The sequence below is a fragment of the Delphinapterus leucas genome, chromosome 9 (assembly GCF_059928025.1).
Source record: "Delphinapterus leucas isolate spDelLeu-1000000601 "Yukka" chromosome 9, BTC_Dleu_Yukka2, whole genome shotgun sequence".
Taxonomy (NCBI): Eukaryota; Metazoa; Chordata; class Mammalia; order Artiodactyla; family Monodontidae; genus Delphinapterus; species Delphinapterus leucas.
The window spans coordinates 6,708,398-6,724,738 of record NC_143137.1 but is presented as its reverse complement, the minus strand read 5'-3'; the positions used below and the strand labels follow the sequence as shown (position 1 = coordinate 6,724,738).

Below are 16,341 nucleotides of genomic sequence, written 5' to 3'. Positions count from 1 at the left end.
CTGGCCTCTTCTGGAGGCCGGCCTCCGCCCTCGGCCCCCTGCAGCAGAACCTTCCCCGTGTCTGGACTGTGAGGGGGCCGGGGGTCTGCCCTTGGCCTGACCACCCCAGACTTCAGGATGCCTGTTGCTCAGGGAGGTGCGTTCCCCAGCCACGCCTCTGGTTTTCTTGACTCAGGTTCATTTAGATGTCGCTTCCCCTCCTGCCCTTCACGCTGGTACTGCCAGCGCTGGCAGGGGGCGGTATGCGTACACGCGTGCGCACACCACGTTGCCGGGGCGCTGCGAGCCACTGCAGGGGCGCCACGCAGGAGAGCACCTCTTCCCGCCTGCTGTCCTGACCTCAGCGCTGAGAAGCCATGGCTGTCCTCTTCCTGGCGGATGGGGGCTTAGCTTTCATTTGGGGCAGAACTCCACCCCCTGGTCTAAGCTGGATATACCTGTGGTGGATTCTAAAATTACCGACCCTGGTTGCTAAGGAAAAGGCCCATGGCTCCTACAGAAAGGAGTCCAGAGGGGCCACACCAGGGCATGGCTGTTTGGTTGTTACCAGCACTGGGGACAAGCCTGCCCTCCCAGAGCCTCCAGAGAATCAGCAACCCCCCTACCCCGCCCCCCAAGCCCCCTCCGCGGCTGGGGGAGGAATTCGCACACGACTCCCTGGGAAAGAGCAACACATGTGTTGTCTTCCTGGGGCCGCAGTAACAGTACCACAGGCCGGGCGCCCTAAACAACACACACACTTACATCCCCGCGGTTCTGGAGGCCAGATGTCCAAGGTCGAGGAGTTGGCTCCTTCTGAGGCTGTTCGAGGCACCTCTCCGTGGCCGGTCGCTGACCGTCCTCATGTTCGCAGTGTGCTCTCCCTGAGCTCATGCCTCAAATGTCCCTTTCGTCTGAGGACACCATCCTCATGCCCTCACTAACATGATTACTTCTGTAAAGACCTTGCCTCCAGCTAAGATCACGTTCGGTGGTACTGGGGTTAGGACTCCAATATACAATCCGCGGGAGTCGTGCACACTCCAACCCCTAACACACGTGAGGGGCTGAGCTAAACTTGGGTTCCTTGTGGGGGAAGAAAGCATGAGCGGGGTCACTAGGTCTGCTTTCCCGGCGGCCATCAGCCTGCCCTGGGCCCCGCCCCTCAGGTGGCACTCGGTGTAGCACGGGGAACGGCCTGCCTGTCGTCTGCCGCATTTCCCTCCCAAGGGTCAGATCTTTTCTCCCGATCTTTCCCCGCCTGACTCCTTACTTGATTTGAGGAATCCTCGGGATGGTTGTGCACACATGTCATCCGGGAAGGCCCTGTGGCGTGGTTAGCTGTGCTGTCAGGGAACCCGGGTGCGGCAAAGAGGCCCAGCCCGACTCGGGGCCAGAGCGGCTGTAGCCACGATGGGTGCTTAAGGGGGGCCTTGTGGGTGCTGTACCCAGTGCGCCCCTAAAATCAGGGTCTTCGGGGACACACGCCAGGACTGGCCTGTGCTCCTTGCTGCTTCTGTGGAAGGAGCAGGCCACTCACGCCGACGGCAGTAGCCGGCAGACAGACCATGGGAAGGGGGTGTTAGAGCATTTCCAGGACTAGAGTAAGTCCCAAGGTGACTGTCTCAGAAGCTAGTGTTCGTCAGATCATGTAAGTAGGATGTTTAAGAGACAGTCTTCACGGTTAGCCATACTTTTTGTTTTTTTGCGGTACGCGGGCCTCTCACTGCTGTGGCCTCTCCCGTTGCGGAGCACAGGCTCCGGACGCGCAGGCTCAGCGGCCATGGCTCACGGGCCCAGCCGCTCCGCGGCATGTGGGATCTTCCCGGACCGGGGCACGAACCCGTGTCCCCTGCATCGGCAGGCGGACTCCCAACCACTGCGCCACCAGGGAAGCCTCGGTTAGCCATACTCGATGGAGCATAAGGAACAGAAAAGTTCTAGGCTTTCCACTCAGGGAAATGAGTCCAGCTCGTTCCCAGGCTGTGCAGGAGCGACTCTGGGACCGTTTCAGAGCCAGTAGTAAGGGTCTGACGGCCTGGCGGGGAGAGGGGTCGGTGCTGCGGGCAAGGGGCCCCGGCCTCGCGGAGGAGGCCTCCGCCCATCCGCCTGCCCATCACCCTGGACGGCCTCCCCTCCGCGCGCCCTTCTCATTGGGGGGACGGGGCGGGGCGCGCCGTCCTCCTCTGCGTGACGTTTGAAGGCTCGGTTTTGTGGGCTTTACAAATCGGCCTGCACATCAACGCGCGAGGGAGCGCGCGGGCCCAGAGGCCGGGAGGAGCGGTTGCTCCGGGCTGCGCGGGCCTCCTGCTGGCGCTGGCGGGGAGCGCGCACGGCGGCGGCTGCGGCCCAGGCCGGGGGCTCCGGGTCCACCTGGACCCTGTAGGAAAGTGCAAGTCCTTTCTCGAGAATGTAGAAAACGAGTAATAAAATGAAGAGTGAGACACTCCTTGGTCTGCAGCCACATTCGTCCCCCAGGTCCACTGCCTGCCACGTGGTCAAAACCCTTTATTAACTGAAAAGCCTTCTAGAATCTCTGACTTGGTGAGCAATCTGTGTGCAGTGTAGGAGTTTGATCCTGTGTCCATCTCCAACTACGTGAGGAAATGGGGTCACTCTGGTGGGAGAAACCGAGGGGCCTTTGGAACTCAGGAATTCCCGGGGTCTGGAGATGGGGGCAGAGAACCTTTGCTCCCACGGAGCTCCCTCTGGTCAGGGTCCCCGGCGGCCCACCTGCCCCGCCAGCCCGAGGCCGCCGTGAGGCAGGAAGGTGGGAAGGTCCCGCCTCAGCCTGTCGGCATCGGAGCGGGCCCCACACAGTCCAGCAGAAGGGGGGCCGCCGTGGAGGTGAAGGGGTGCGGGGGCCACAGTCCCTGCCTGAGACGCCCCACAACGTCACCGCTCTCTGCTGAAGGAGCTCGGTGCATGGGCAGACCAGGCTTGCTCTAGACCTTGTGTCCTTGTGTTTTAGATGTGGCCTCTGTAAACAGCCTACGGTTGGATTTTGTCCTTTAATCCAGCCTGACAAATTTGGTCCTTTACTCAGAGCCCTTAATCCATTTATGTGCAAAACGATTGCTGATACATTGAGATTTGAATATAGCATCTTATTTTGTGCTTACATTTGTCTCACTTGGTGGTGGGGGGTTCCCGTCTTTCCTGCCACCTTTTGTACTGACAGTGTTGTGGGTTTTGTTTATTATCAGTCATTCCATTTTCCCCTCAACCAGCCTCAACATTTAAAGAAATAAAAGGGAAGACATTCAAATTTACAGCTGTATTTGGGAAGTTTTAGCACAGTTTTTTTAAGAAATTGATAGGACAAATCTTCGGAAGGACATGGAAGATTTGAACGAGCCAATTAACAAAATTGGCTCGATTGATGAATCTAGAACACTGCACCACAGAATATTCATTCTTTTCAAGCATACACAGAACATTTACAAAAACTGACCCTATACTAAGCCCTAAGTGTAAACAAATTTGAAAGTATTCAAATTACACTGAATATGTTTTCTGACCATACTTAGCTTTTAAGCTAGAAGCAAATAACAAGAAATGAGAAATTCATATACATATATATATATATAAATAAAATAAGAACTGTGCTCCTAAATAACCTGTGTGTCAATGAAGAAATCATAAGGAATATTTTGAACTGCACTATAAGAAAGTACGGCATATCAAAACTTGTAGGATAAAGCTGAATCTGTACTTAGAAATGGGTGAGCGTGCAAAAAAAAGAAAGGCTGAGAATTTACAAGGAGGTACAAATAGGACAGCAAAAGCCCCCGAAACATTAAGGCATGTAAACATAAGAGTAGAAATTACTGAAATAGCATACACATAATAGATAACAATCAAGAAAGCCAAAAATTGTGGTTTTCACAAACCTAACAAACTTGACCAGTTCGTGGTGTGATTCATCACTGAAAAAAGAAGGCGGTGACACCCCTACAGATGCTGCTACAGACCGTATGAAGATAAAAAGATACTTCAAGCTTCGCCAAAAATTTGAAAACTCAGACAACTCCCACAAGAATACAACTTAACGAAACAGACTCAAGAAGAAATAGAAAACCTGACTAGTCCATGACATTGGAAAAATTGCATCGGTGGTCAAACATCTTCCCACAAAAGTACAGACCTGGAAGTCTTCTCTGATAAATTCTACCTCATTTAAGGAGAAGGTAATTTCACTAATACACAAAGTATTCCAAAGAACAGAAAAATATAGAATACTCTGACTCACTTGTGAGACTAGCATAACCCTGAAACCAACACTTGAGAACAGTACAAGAGAAGAAAGTCACAGGCTAATCTCCAAAAGTGTTCAAAGAAGCAAAAATCTTAAAAGTATTACCAAACAACGCAGCAGTTTATAAAAAGAAAAAAAGTCATGACTGAGTTGGCTTTATTGCAGAGATTCAGATGGTTTTAACATTTGGAAATCACTAGTGGTAACATGCCATCATAATAAAGGAGAAAGGTCATCTCAGAGCTGCATAAAGATCATCTGAGAAGAGCCAACATCCATAAATGCTCTAAGTAAACTGGGATGAGAAAGGACATTGCTTAATTTGATAAAGATTATCTACCAAAAAAAAAAAAGGCTTATGGTAAACCTAATACTTAATGATGACCTATTGAACATAAAGGAGGCTGCCTTTCACACTGTAATTCAGCACTGCAGTGGATGTCCTAGGCAGAACAGTGAGCAAGGAAGATGCAGGTCTGATGATCAGAAAAGGAACACAGGAGTCATTACTCACAGGTGATACGACTATATATATAGACAGTTGAAAACATCTATAGATAACCTATTAATGGGAGAGTTTATAAATGGCTAAAGGCCAATGTATCAGAGTAAGTAGTATTTGCATATACCAACAACGGCAGTTAGAAAAAAAAAATTGGGTGAGACTTCCCTGGTGGCACGGTGGATAAGACTCTGTGCTCCCAATGCAGGGGGCCCAGGTTCGATCCCTGGTCAGTGAACTAGATCCTACGTGCCGCAACTAAGGAGCCCACGTGCTGCAACTAAGACCCGGTGTAACCAAATAAATACATATTTTTTTAAAAAAGAAAATAAAACATTTTTATAGTAACAAAAATTCAAGTATCTAGGAACAAATCCAACAAAGATTTATATGAAGAAAACCATTGAGTACTTTTTATGAGTTCCTTCATTCCTCATTCCTCACAACAGTTTAGGTAGCTGTAAATACTATCATTATCTCCTTTTTTTAAAAAATAAATTTATTTTATTTATTTATTTTTGGCTGTGTTGGGTCTTCGTGCTGCGCGTGGGCTTTCTCTAGTTGCGGCGAGTGGGGGCTACTCTTTGTTGCGGTGCGCAGACTCCTCACTGCAGTGGCTTCTCTTGTTGCGGAGCACGGGCTCTAGGCGCGCGGGCTCAGTAGTTGTGGCTCGCGGGCTCCAGAGCGCGGGTTCAGTAGTTGTGGCGCATGGGCTCAGCTGCTCTGTGGCATGTGGGATCTTCCCGGACCAGGCCTCGAACCCGTGTCCCCTGCACTGGCAGGTGGATTCTTAACCACTGCGCCGCCAGGGAAGCCCCCATTATTTCATTCTTATTTTACAAATGAGAAAACTTGCTTGAGGTCACACAGCCACTAGGGGACTGAGCTGTGCTGGGAGCTTGGGTAATCTGGCTTCAGAGCAAAGTGAGATCCTAAAACATGCAGAGCAAGAGCACAGTGAAAGCTGCACCTTCAAGTCTGAGGCAATTCAGGGAGGAAGAAAAAAAGATTATCTTTAAAACTACTAACCTGAAACATTTATTTGTGCGTTATTTGTTGAATGCTCCCCACCCCCAAATCTAAGCTTTATGAATGAGGGCGGGGACATGTTGTATTTCTGCACCAACACTGGGTCAGGGACATAGTAGGGGTTCAATAAACATGTATTGAATATCTGAACAACGCTTTTATTTGGATTTGAGACACCAGAGAGTGAGGGTATTGGAATGAATTCATTGAAATTTCCCGAGACTTTATAGAACACTTGGATTCTAATTGAAACTGTGAGCTAATGCCATTGACACCTGGGGTTCAGCGCTGTGTTTCTGCTTCCCCACCCCCTCCCCCGTTAAGAGGCTGGTCACACATTATTACAGGAAGGAAGTTAGAAACATTCTATCCTAGTCCTGGAGCATCTGTGTCCACTCGGCTCAGACACTCCCTCCTCTCCACTCCCAATGTTGTAAATGCTTCTGGCTTGGTGGTGAGCTGGTCTTTAAGGTGACCAAGGACAAGACCCTAGAGCAGCAGACCTGGGCACACATTGGGTTCAGGTTGGGGCCCACTTGAACAGATTCCATTGGTCTGGAGTGAGGCCCGGCCCTGTGTCACCTATATATTGACTTTCAGGTGGTTGTGAGCAGAAAAGGAGGCTCTTCTTAGCCTGGGACGCCTCTCACCATCCATCAGATTGCATGGAGGCCACTTTCTCTGTCAAACCGAGGTAGAGTGGCTGCATTTCTGAATTCCAGTTTAGGAGGCAATTGCTGGGCTTCAGTTCCAGGGCCTCGGCGCCACCTGCAGGGGAGGACAAGCAATTACAGATCAAAGCTGCAACCAGTGTGGTCCGAGGGCTGAAAGGAAGGCTGAGAAGCCATGAATAGGCCCCTTCTATTCCTAAACAATTTGAAGGACCCTCAAAGCTTCCACTGTGCAGCACATGAGGTCATCCTGTGTGGGCGTCCTGGATGTGGGGTGAGCCCATGTCTTACTGTCGCCAGGTTTCTCTCCCTAAAGCAGAGCTTGGTGCTGCTGCCACCTTGCTGGGGGTGGGGAGTGGGGTCAGCGTCCTTCAGAGACTCCCCACGGGCGGCAGAATCAGGTCCCTCAGCTTACCCCGGCGTCCAGAGCCTTCCACGGGCTGGCCTCGACTTAGCTGAACAATCTCATCACGCACTGACTTCTCTCATAGAACATAGACTTCAGCCCGGCTCCTTACGTGTACCTGAGCCCAAACATTCACACTCTTCCTTGCTGTTCCCCCTGCCAGAAATACCCTTTCTCAATTTTCACATTTTATTGGGCAAAGTCCATTCTATTAGCAAAGCCCAAAGTTGCTACCTCCACCATGTTTCCTGCAGCCAGAAGTGAGTCTATCCTAAGTGTTTCCATGTGACTATGTGGATTGTTTCACATTATAGTTCTAATCACTGGACAATATTTCATGCAACTGAGGCACTATCGTTTATCTGGACATATTTTCACTGTTCGGTGTTTGGCTTGCAGTGCCCACGGCTTTTTTCCTGTTTTGAAATCCCCTAAAATAGGATCACTGAATATGTATTTTAAGGCTCTGGACAGGGAAAGTCAAATGGTTTCTGAAAGACGTTTAGCATTAACAATACATATCTGTATCAATTTTACAAATATATATCATGTAGTGGAATTGATATGTTTCCGTTTAATTTGAAACCTACAGAAAATGTGAGAGAATGGTACTACAAACAGCCAAGCACGCGTCCCCTAGAATTCACCAGTTGTTAATATTTAGGCACAGTTGCTTTACCTCTCTCTCTCGCCATATGTATAGACATTTTTTCTTTTTTGCTGAACCATTTGTAAGTATACTGCAGACATCATGGCATTCCTCTCTGAAATATTTCATCATATATATCCTAAGAGCAATCTCCTACATAACCATACTACTACACCCCCCAAGAAATTTAACTTCGACATAATAACCTCATTGCATAATGCAGTCTACATTCAAATTTCCCCAATTGTCCCAATAATGATCTACAATTTATTTTTGTCCAAGATTCAACTAAATCTTATGCATTGCATTTGGCTGACACATCTCTCGTCTCCTTTAATCTAGAACCGCCCCTACCCTTTTTTCTTCCATGACACTGACAATTCTTTTCTTATTTTTTTTAATGAAGGTACTTGATTTACAATGTTGTGTTAATTTCAGATGTACAGCAAAGTGATTCAGTTTTGTGTGTGTGTATATATATATATATATATACATTTTATATATATATATATATATTCTTTTTTCAGATTCTTTTCCATTATAGGTTATTACAGAATATTGAGTAGAGTTCCCTGTGCTATACAGTAGGTCCTTGTTGTTTACCTGTTTTATAGATAGTAGTGTGTATCTGCTAATCCCAAACTCCTAATTTATCCCTCTCCCACCACTTCCCCTTTGGTAAGATTTCTATCTCTGTGAGTCTGTTTCTGTTTTGCAAATAAGTTCATTTGTATCATTTTTTTTAGATACCACAAATAAGTGTACCATATGATGTTTGTCTCTCTCTGACTTCACTTAGTAATGATAAGCTCTAGCTCCATCCATCTTGCTGCAAATGGTATCATTTCATTCTTTTTCATGGCTGAGTAATATTCCATTGTGTATATATACCCCATCTTCTTTATCCGTTCATTGGTTGATGGACATTTCGGTTGCTTCCATGTCTTGGCTATTGTAAATAGTGCTGCTATGAACATAGGGGGTGCATGTATCTTTTCGAATTAGAGTTTTCTCCAGATATCTGCCCAGGAGCAGGATTGCTGGATCCTATGGTAACTCTATTTTTAGTTTTTTAAGGACACTGACAGTTCTTAATATGTCAGAGCAGTTGTCCTGTACAACACCCCATTGTCTGGTTTGGACTCATTGTTTCTTATGACTGGATTCAGGTTCAAGGCTCTCATCAAGACTAGGGGATGCTGAGCGCCTCTCACTGCTTCACTGCGTCAGGCAGTTCAGGGTCCCCAGGTCCGGGGAAAACATGAGGGAAGGAGAGGCGTCTGCCAGGAACTACGATTTCCAGCCTGCACAGCGCACCTCGCTCATGGCTGAGGGCACGTGGGACGTCGAGTCTCCTCCCTGACCCTTGGGAAAGGGATGGAAATCCAAGCAGAGGGGCCGGTGAGGATTCCATAGCCTTTGTCCAAGTCCCTGCCCCCAGGAAGGGAGAGAGGGGACAGCCTGGGAAGAGGGGCCTCAAGCGGCCCCAGGGGTGAGGTGGCCGTGGACAACTGAGGAGTTGGGGATGGCTTGGCTACTGGTCCTCATGCTGCTGACCCCACCGGGCCCCGTCAGCATCCTCGGCTGTGTGGGGTGAGCCGGGCGAGCGGCAGCCTCTGTGTCCACAGCCAGCGCAGCGGCAGGAAGGGAGCCTCAGCCGCCACCTCCGGCGCTCTCCTGCGTGCAAGTCAGGTGACCTACTGTTTACCCACGGCTGACACTTGGTGAGCTCGTCCCTCGGCGCCCACGTGGTGCCCAGCACAGGCGAAGTGCCCGGGGCTTGTTAGGTGTGACCACTCAGAGGGCCTCCCCTTGAGACTGGAAAAGGGAAATTTTAGACAAAATAAAAGAACTCTCCCTGCAGTGAAAGGTGGGATTTAGACTCTTAATGTTCTCTGGTATCTTAGAGATCCTGAAGCTAATGCTCTCAGACCTGACTGCCCCTCAGGGCAACGTGGGCGGCTGTCCTGCACCCACTCCCGGGACGCTCTGGCACTGCCACTGAGCCGGTGTCCGGCCCCGGGTCTGCGAGGTTGGACCCCTCATCTCCTCGGGCCCCGTTGCTCACTCATCCTCACACAGGAGGCGCTGGTCTCCGAGGTGGACAGACGAGCCCAACTGCAGACTGATTACCTGACATGCGCTTGATGAAAAGCAGCTCTGTTGTGGGGATGAGACTTCATGTTATCAGCGCTATGAGAGAGGGGTGAGCGGGGGAGAGAGAGAGAGGTGGAGAGATGCCTACACCAAGAAGGACATCGCAGTGTCAGAGTACTTAGATGGTACATGAACTTGGACCTTGGACGGTGTGACCTACAGTCAGTGCCCCTCACGTGAGCTACATCCCCAAAACCTACACACATTTCTAACAGGCAACTTTACTCCTAAAATCCATCCCATTCTCTTTACTCTCTCGTTACCACGGTTCCTCACTTGGGACCTTGCCACTTTTGCTGTGACTTCTGTTTATAGAGCCGTCCCGGTACATGGAGGAGAATACTCTGGAACACTCATGCGGGAGGCTTTCCCTCTGCTCTGCTGAGCAATCGCGAAGGTGACACCTGTGAGCTAGTGTTTAAGGCAAACGAAAACGGCCTGATGCTGACGTTCACCTCCAAAAAAACTAAACAGGGCTTCCCTGGTGGCGCAGTGGTTGAGAGTCCGCCTGCCGATGCAGGGGACACGGGTTCGTGCCCCGGTCCGGGAAGATCCCACATGCTGTGGAGCAGCTGGGTCTGTGAGCCATGGCCGCTGAGCCTGCGCGTCCGGAGCCTGTGCTCCGCAACGGGAGAGGCCGCAGCAGTGAGAGGCCCGCGTACCGCAAAAAAAAAAAAGAAAAAGAAAAAGGTGTAAAGAAGAAAAAATACCCCACAATAGCTCACATTATTACGTGCTAGTAAATGTGCCCGGCACCACAACAAACTTTACCTAATTTAATCCTCCAATCACCCCCCGCTGAGGAGGGACCTGAGGCTCAGAGAGAGTGAAAGCCTTGCCTGCAGTCACACAGCTAGTAAAAGTGGTGGATTCAGAGTAAAAACCTACCTGCGCCGGGTTTCCAGCCAGAACGTCTCACCTGCTATACCAGGGCTCTCGGCTTTTGTATGTTTGAGGCACACTTTCAGCCGGAATTCTGACACCCACTTGAAGGGATTTTAAGATCTGAAACAACGTTACACAAGTCTGGGGAAAAACCCATAATCCCAATGACATTTTACCAAAGTCTCCAAGAGTCCATAAAAGGATTCAGCTGTAACGCGATTTACTTGGTGGCCTTGTCTTTCTGTGTTGCTGTTGAAATATAATGATTCCTAGCTGAGCCCACATTCTAATTTAGACCCTGTATTCTCTAGGACTGTGTCTTTGGCGCTGGCCTGACCTTCGTCCGCAGCATTTACTTGTCACTCGCCCCAGCTCTTTTCCATCACCAACCCAGTGCCCTGCTCCCTTTCCCCTACTGACCAGTTGATCCAGCTTTCCACACAGAAGGTGCCTATTGCGGTGCCCTCTCTCAGGTTAGGAGCTCTCAGCCATCCCTAACCTCCCCCTTGCTGGTCTGCGAATTGCTCCCTCTCAAGATGCTCTCTCCCTTCCCCAAAGAAGGAGCCACAGAATCCTAAGAAGATGAATGTGCCCTAAGCCACTCCCACTTGCCCAGGCCTTGGGCATCTGCTGACTGACTCAGCCCTCCCACCCCCTCCGGGCTCCTGGGGGCCCTTCCTACCCCCATCAGCATCAATAAAAGCTCCTGTCTCCGGTGGGGGAAAAAAGAACAACGCTGGTTACCACTCGCTGAGCACTTACTATGTGCCACTCACAACCATGACGCTCTGTAAGGACTGAGGTTGGAAAGATCAGAAAATAGTCCTGCCCTGGGTGAGTTTTATACAATAAGATTCAATGTGTTTTTCAGTAACGTTAGCTAATTTTAGACCCAGAATTCGCCGGGCCCTGTGCTCCATCATGTCATTATTATACACGAGTTCATTTCGTCCAGTGAAGTGTCACTTCATCCTCATTGTGCTGAGAGGAAATGGACGCTTAGAACTCTGAGTCACCTGCTCAGCCGTGTGAGCGAAAGGGCCACGCTGGTGCCAGACAAGCTCCCGCCAGGGTCCTCTCTTCCCAGTCATACTGGAGGTACATAGAATCACAACCATGTAAGAGTGCAGAGTCCTCTTGTCACAGTCCTGCCAGGGGCTTCCTCTTCCTTCACGGGCCCCACTCCAGGGAACGTGTTCCTTCTCTTCCATTTCTTGCTCGATGCTGCTGGAGCCCAGTCCATCAGAACTCATCTTTCCAAGTCTAGAGGGAAGGCTGCCTCACCAGCATGGGTCTCCCACGTTTGCCTGGAAATGGCTCCAGGTGGTCCAGGAAGAGTTGCATCCCTAGCTGCAGGCGTTGGCCCCGGGGCCTCAGTTATTACTTCTGCCCCTGTGGCATCATGGCTGGTTTGGTCTGGAGGATGGTTCTGGAAAACAGGCTGATGAAGATGACCTTGAAGGGCCACTGCTCCCACCTTCTTTTCCTTTAGCGGCCAGGAATTCAATGATGCTCGGCATAGTGGCATCACCGGGGATGGTTACCACCTGGATGTTGGTTGGGCAAGGTGGGTTATTAATAACCTTGACCCCAGCTGGAAACTTGCAAGTGTCAGACTCTGACAGCCCCTTGGAGGCCTGCACTGAACTGGGCTCCCTTTGAGCAGGGGTCTTAGGCCCTTCCACTGCTGATTCACCTGGAGGAATGGGGAAGGGCAAGCCTCCATCTTCTGAGAATCAGTGGTTAAGAAGAGAAGGAGTGGATGTTTCCATGGATCTGTGCTTTTCTCTTCAGCTGAACACCACGAGAGGGGACTCTCTGGACCACAGTTCCGGCTCCCACCGCTGATGGAGCGAGCGCTGGGCTCCAGCCTCCTTCAGCCTGTGGGGAAAAGCCAGGGGCCAGGAGAGCCATTCTTTCAATGGGAAACCAGGTCAGCTGGGTCCTCTGGTGGTGGGAGAAGAATAAGGGATTCCGGGAAGGGAAGGAGCTCTGGGCAAGGGGCTGGAGGACCTACTTCATGTTTTTAATACTGTTTGTGTAAGCCAAGGGTAGAATGTCAGGAATCTTTTGATTGCAAGGTCGGAAGCCCAACTCAACTAACCAAGATGTAAAGGGAAATGTATCGGCTCATTGAATTCCCGGGAAAGGGTGTCAGATGGGTCCTTCTGGAGGCAGGTAGAGGTAGGGGGTAAGAGATATATTGGGAGGTAACTCCTGTGAAAGATTAAAAAAGGGAGAAAACAGTCTTAGGCACAATGTGGATCTGACACCTCAGAAAGGAAAGTTGGGAGGAAGCAGAGTCGTGCAGGTGGGACTTCAAACCGCGAGGCATAGAGTCTCGGCTGACCCACAGGGCACTGCAGAGCAGAGATCCACAGTGGGCAGGGATAGCCAGGCCTGAGTTCCCAGCCACACTCCAGGTTGGCTAGGGACTTCTTGGGGAGGGCTTGGTCTCGGCTCACAAGCTGAGGCGGACTCTGCAGGCCGACCGTGCCACACTCACCCACAGCGGAATGGAGTTGGTTTGGAAGGGAAACCCAAGCGGCGCATCTCCGTGGCTCCCTCAGAAAGCCAGGAATGCAATTTGGCCTCGGGAATGTCAAGAATCTATGGTTCATCTGATGCCAAGACTCTCTCCATCTCTCATCCCTGCTTTTCTCTGTGGTCGGCTCCATTCGCCTCGTCCGCGTGATAAGAAATACGGCCTACAAAAGATTCCGACTTTGACAAGTACGGCCTTTGCTCCCTGGGAGGGTCTGACTCACACAGTCTCTGATCCAAAGCTCAGTGCCCTGCAAAGGGCCCCAGCTGGCCCAGCCGGTGTTGAGTTCTCACCTGGACAACTGGCTAGTAGGGAGGGCAGGACCTTGCGAGCACGTGGCAGCCTCACCCGGCCACGTCGGTGAAGCAGGAAGAATAAGGGGGAAGCTTTTCCCGGAAGGACAGCTGTGCTGGATGAAGAAGAACCAGACGTCTATTCCGAGCATCCTGTACATCTATCTGGCCTCCACTTCCCCCCTCCACCTTACCTTCATACCCTCTCAATCTACTTTCCGCCCCAGCACTCTGCCGAAGCAGCTTTCTAAGTAACCGCCAACGATTTCAGAGTTAACCAGCCTGATGGTCCTGGAGGAACTGTCAGTATAAGAGTTGGCACGGGGCTGGATCTGGTCGCAGTGCCCCCGTGGCAGACGCCTCTTGGGCTTGTCTGTCCAGCCTGGGGGCTCACGGCCACCCCTTTCCCTGGGAATTTCCATCTCTCCCATAAACAGGGCAGAACATGGCACTCGTACTACAACCAGGTGACCTCAGCCTCCTGGTCACGGCTGACCAAGCCTGGCTAAACTTGCCTTGAGCTTAGACCGTCCAATGTTCTCCTCTGGGAATTTGGAACTGAGAAAGTCGGTCGGTCATCTGACTGACGGTGACAGTGGGAACTTGGAGATGCAGAGGCTGAGGAGAGGCCGCTTTCACAGGCCACGTGAATAAAGCATCAGGAAAGCTGGAGTAGGAGAGGAGGGGCCCGGCCGACAGCCGGCACCAGCCACCAGACTTGTGAACGGGGCCAGCTGGGACCATCCAGGCCCTGTTGAGCCCCAAAGCCACAAGACGACAGTGGCATGAAGGACCCCAGGTGGGGCGGGCCAAAAACCTCTTCTCAGGGCCCAGCCCAAGTTGCTAACCCGCAGAACTGTGAGCACGTGAGTGGTGGTTGTTTTCAGTCACTCAGTATCCGGGTGAAGGTCACGCAGGAGGGAAACCTGGTCCAGTGGAGAAGGCGGGTCTGACAGAATGGGTTTGAATGGGACGATGGAAGAAAAAATAAAATTGCTTCTTGCTTGCCACCCACGCAGTGCAGCTCATTTAATGAACCATTTACATTTGCAAAGGGCAGTCCCCACGGTGACACTGGATAGGTCCTCGATTGTTCCCAGGAATTCTCAAGTACCTACTGGACTTCAGATAGCTCGAGTTTGGGGGCATCTCCCCTGTCCCACTCAGCAATGGTTCCCCAAACAACCACTTTCACAGAGCTGTTGAAAGCTCGGAAGATTGTTCCCTAAACCCTGACGGGTGGTGGCTAGCACTGGCCCCAGGAGGAGAGGAAGAGCCTGTGACCTTGACTGAGAATAGAAGTGGGGGTGAGGGGTGAGGATGGCTGCTCTGTTTCCTTCCTGAAACAAAGCACAACAAAGCCAGATGAGACAGGGGTGTGCCGGCAGCTGCAGCTGCGAAATGAAAAGGCCCGGTCAGACTGTTCACGGGGAGGGGGTACCCCATGGGCAGGGAGGCACTGGGCTTCCTGGTTCCCACCCAGCTAGGCCCTCCCGGGGGTGTACTCCAGCCCCCAGGCCCAGCCAGGTTGGGGGGCTTCGGTCTGGGCCCAGAGGTGAAGGTGTGTGGGTCCTTTGGCTAATTATGATTCCTGATCTGGTCCGAGCCCTTCAGCTCACTTAGCTGTGGGTTTGACTACCCGACCCTCCCAAGCCTGCTGAACAGGAAGGGGGTGGCAGAGCCCGGGTGTTTCCTCCAGCCCCATCGCAGTTTCCAAATTGCCTTTAGGCTCCTCCTGTGGCCGGGGCAGCCTAGGCGGAGGATCACATGGAGAGCCGGACACCTGCTAGCTGGGCCTGCCCTGGCCAGACCGAGGATTCTGTCTTCCCTTCTCTCCCACCCTCAGCTCCCGGTCTGGGGGCCTCTCTCCCTTTCCAGGCCTCTGTTCTTTCACGTGCAGGATGAGGGGTTAAAATTTCAGAGCTTCAGAGACTCTGAAGGCCACGGGTGGGCTTGGGGTTGGGGTGGAGTGGTCACGTGCCCTCTGAAATTATACGCAAACTGTCGTTTCTCTGCACGTTTTTCTGGGGAGCGTTTCAAACGTCTTACCAACCTGCTTGGTGGTCCACAGAAGTTTAGAGACCGCTGGTCTAGGAAATTCCCAGGCCCCTCCAACACCAATGTTCTTGCTTTCCCTTCACGTCCGCTCCCCCAAGTGAGGCTCTTGCCTCTTCTGGGTCTGTGTGTTTGTCTTCTCATCTGGTAACGTAGGTATATGTATATCTGGAGGAAACACCTTTATTTAGGCCATATGTTACATCTGGCTGTTAAAACGGGGGAGACGTAAAGTATGTGAGATATACCTGACATCTAACTCTGAGAGTTGCTCCTGAGCAGTCAATTCAGCCGTAAGCATTCTGGCAGGGGGGTGGGGGTGGGGGGGATGGGGGGTGGGCGGTGGGGAGGGATGGATCGCTGAATTTTATTCTCTCTCCAGGATTTATGCTTTGGCCATTACTGTGACTTAGCCCGAAGCTATGCCTCTGAAAAGGTGGATTCTAGGCACCAAGGCTCTCAGGAGAGGAGAGATGCGTGGGCTCCTTTTCCAGCTACACAGTTCAACTAGCACCCAGGGAACTGGGTCCTAGGAGTCCACACGGTAAACAAGATGCCCGACCTGGAGCTGCCCCCAGTCTGCCCGGGGAGACGAGGCCCTCACATCCCTGAGAGCTCAACTGTTCTAAACGCCAGTTTCCTTACCTGTGAGATGAGGATAACCCAAGGGCACTTTGGAGAATTAACTAAGAGCCTAGGCCACGCTAAGCGCTCAGTAAGTTTTAGGTATTTGGAAACAAAATGCTGCAGATAGCATCAGATGCGGTCTTGAGAACCTAAAGGAGGAGATCCCTGAGGCCAAGACCACCTCCCCACCCGAGGCGGCCTCCATCTGGGCTTGAAGAAGAGGTGGGATTTAAAAGGGAAGTGGAACCTACATGGGAAAAGAATCTACAAAATTGTATATACATA

General features: G+C 51.2%; 1 protein-coding gene across 1 annotated transcript in view; it reads left to right on the top strand.

The window, feature by feature from the left end:
* Window positions 1–15,715, top strand: part of KRABD3 (KRAB domain containing 3) — a 38,402-nt gene extending 22,687 nt beyond the window's left edge. Inside the window, 1 exon segment of the mRNA XM_022578419.3 lies at window positions 1–15,715. Within this exon segment, the coding sequence (XP_022434127.2) occupies window positions 1–100 (100 nt within the window). The 3' untranslated portion in view covers window positions 101–15,715.
* Window positions 15,716–16,341: the final 626 nt, after the last annotated feature.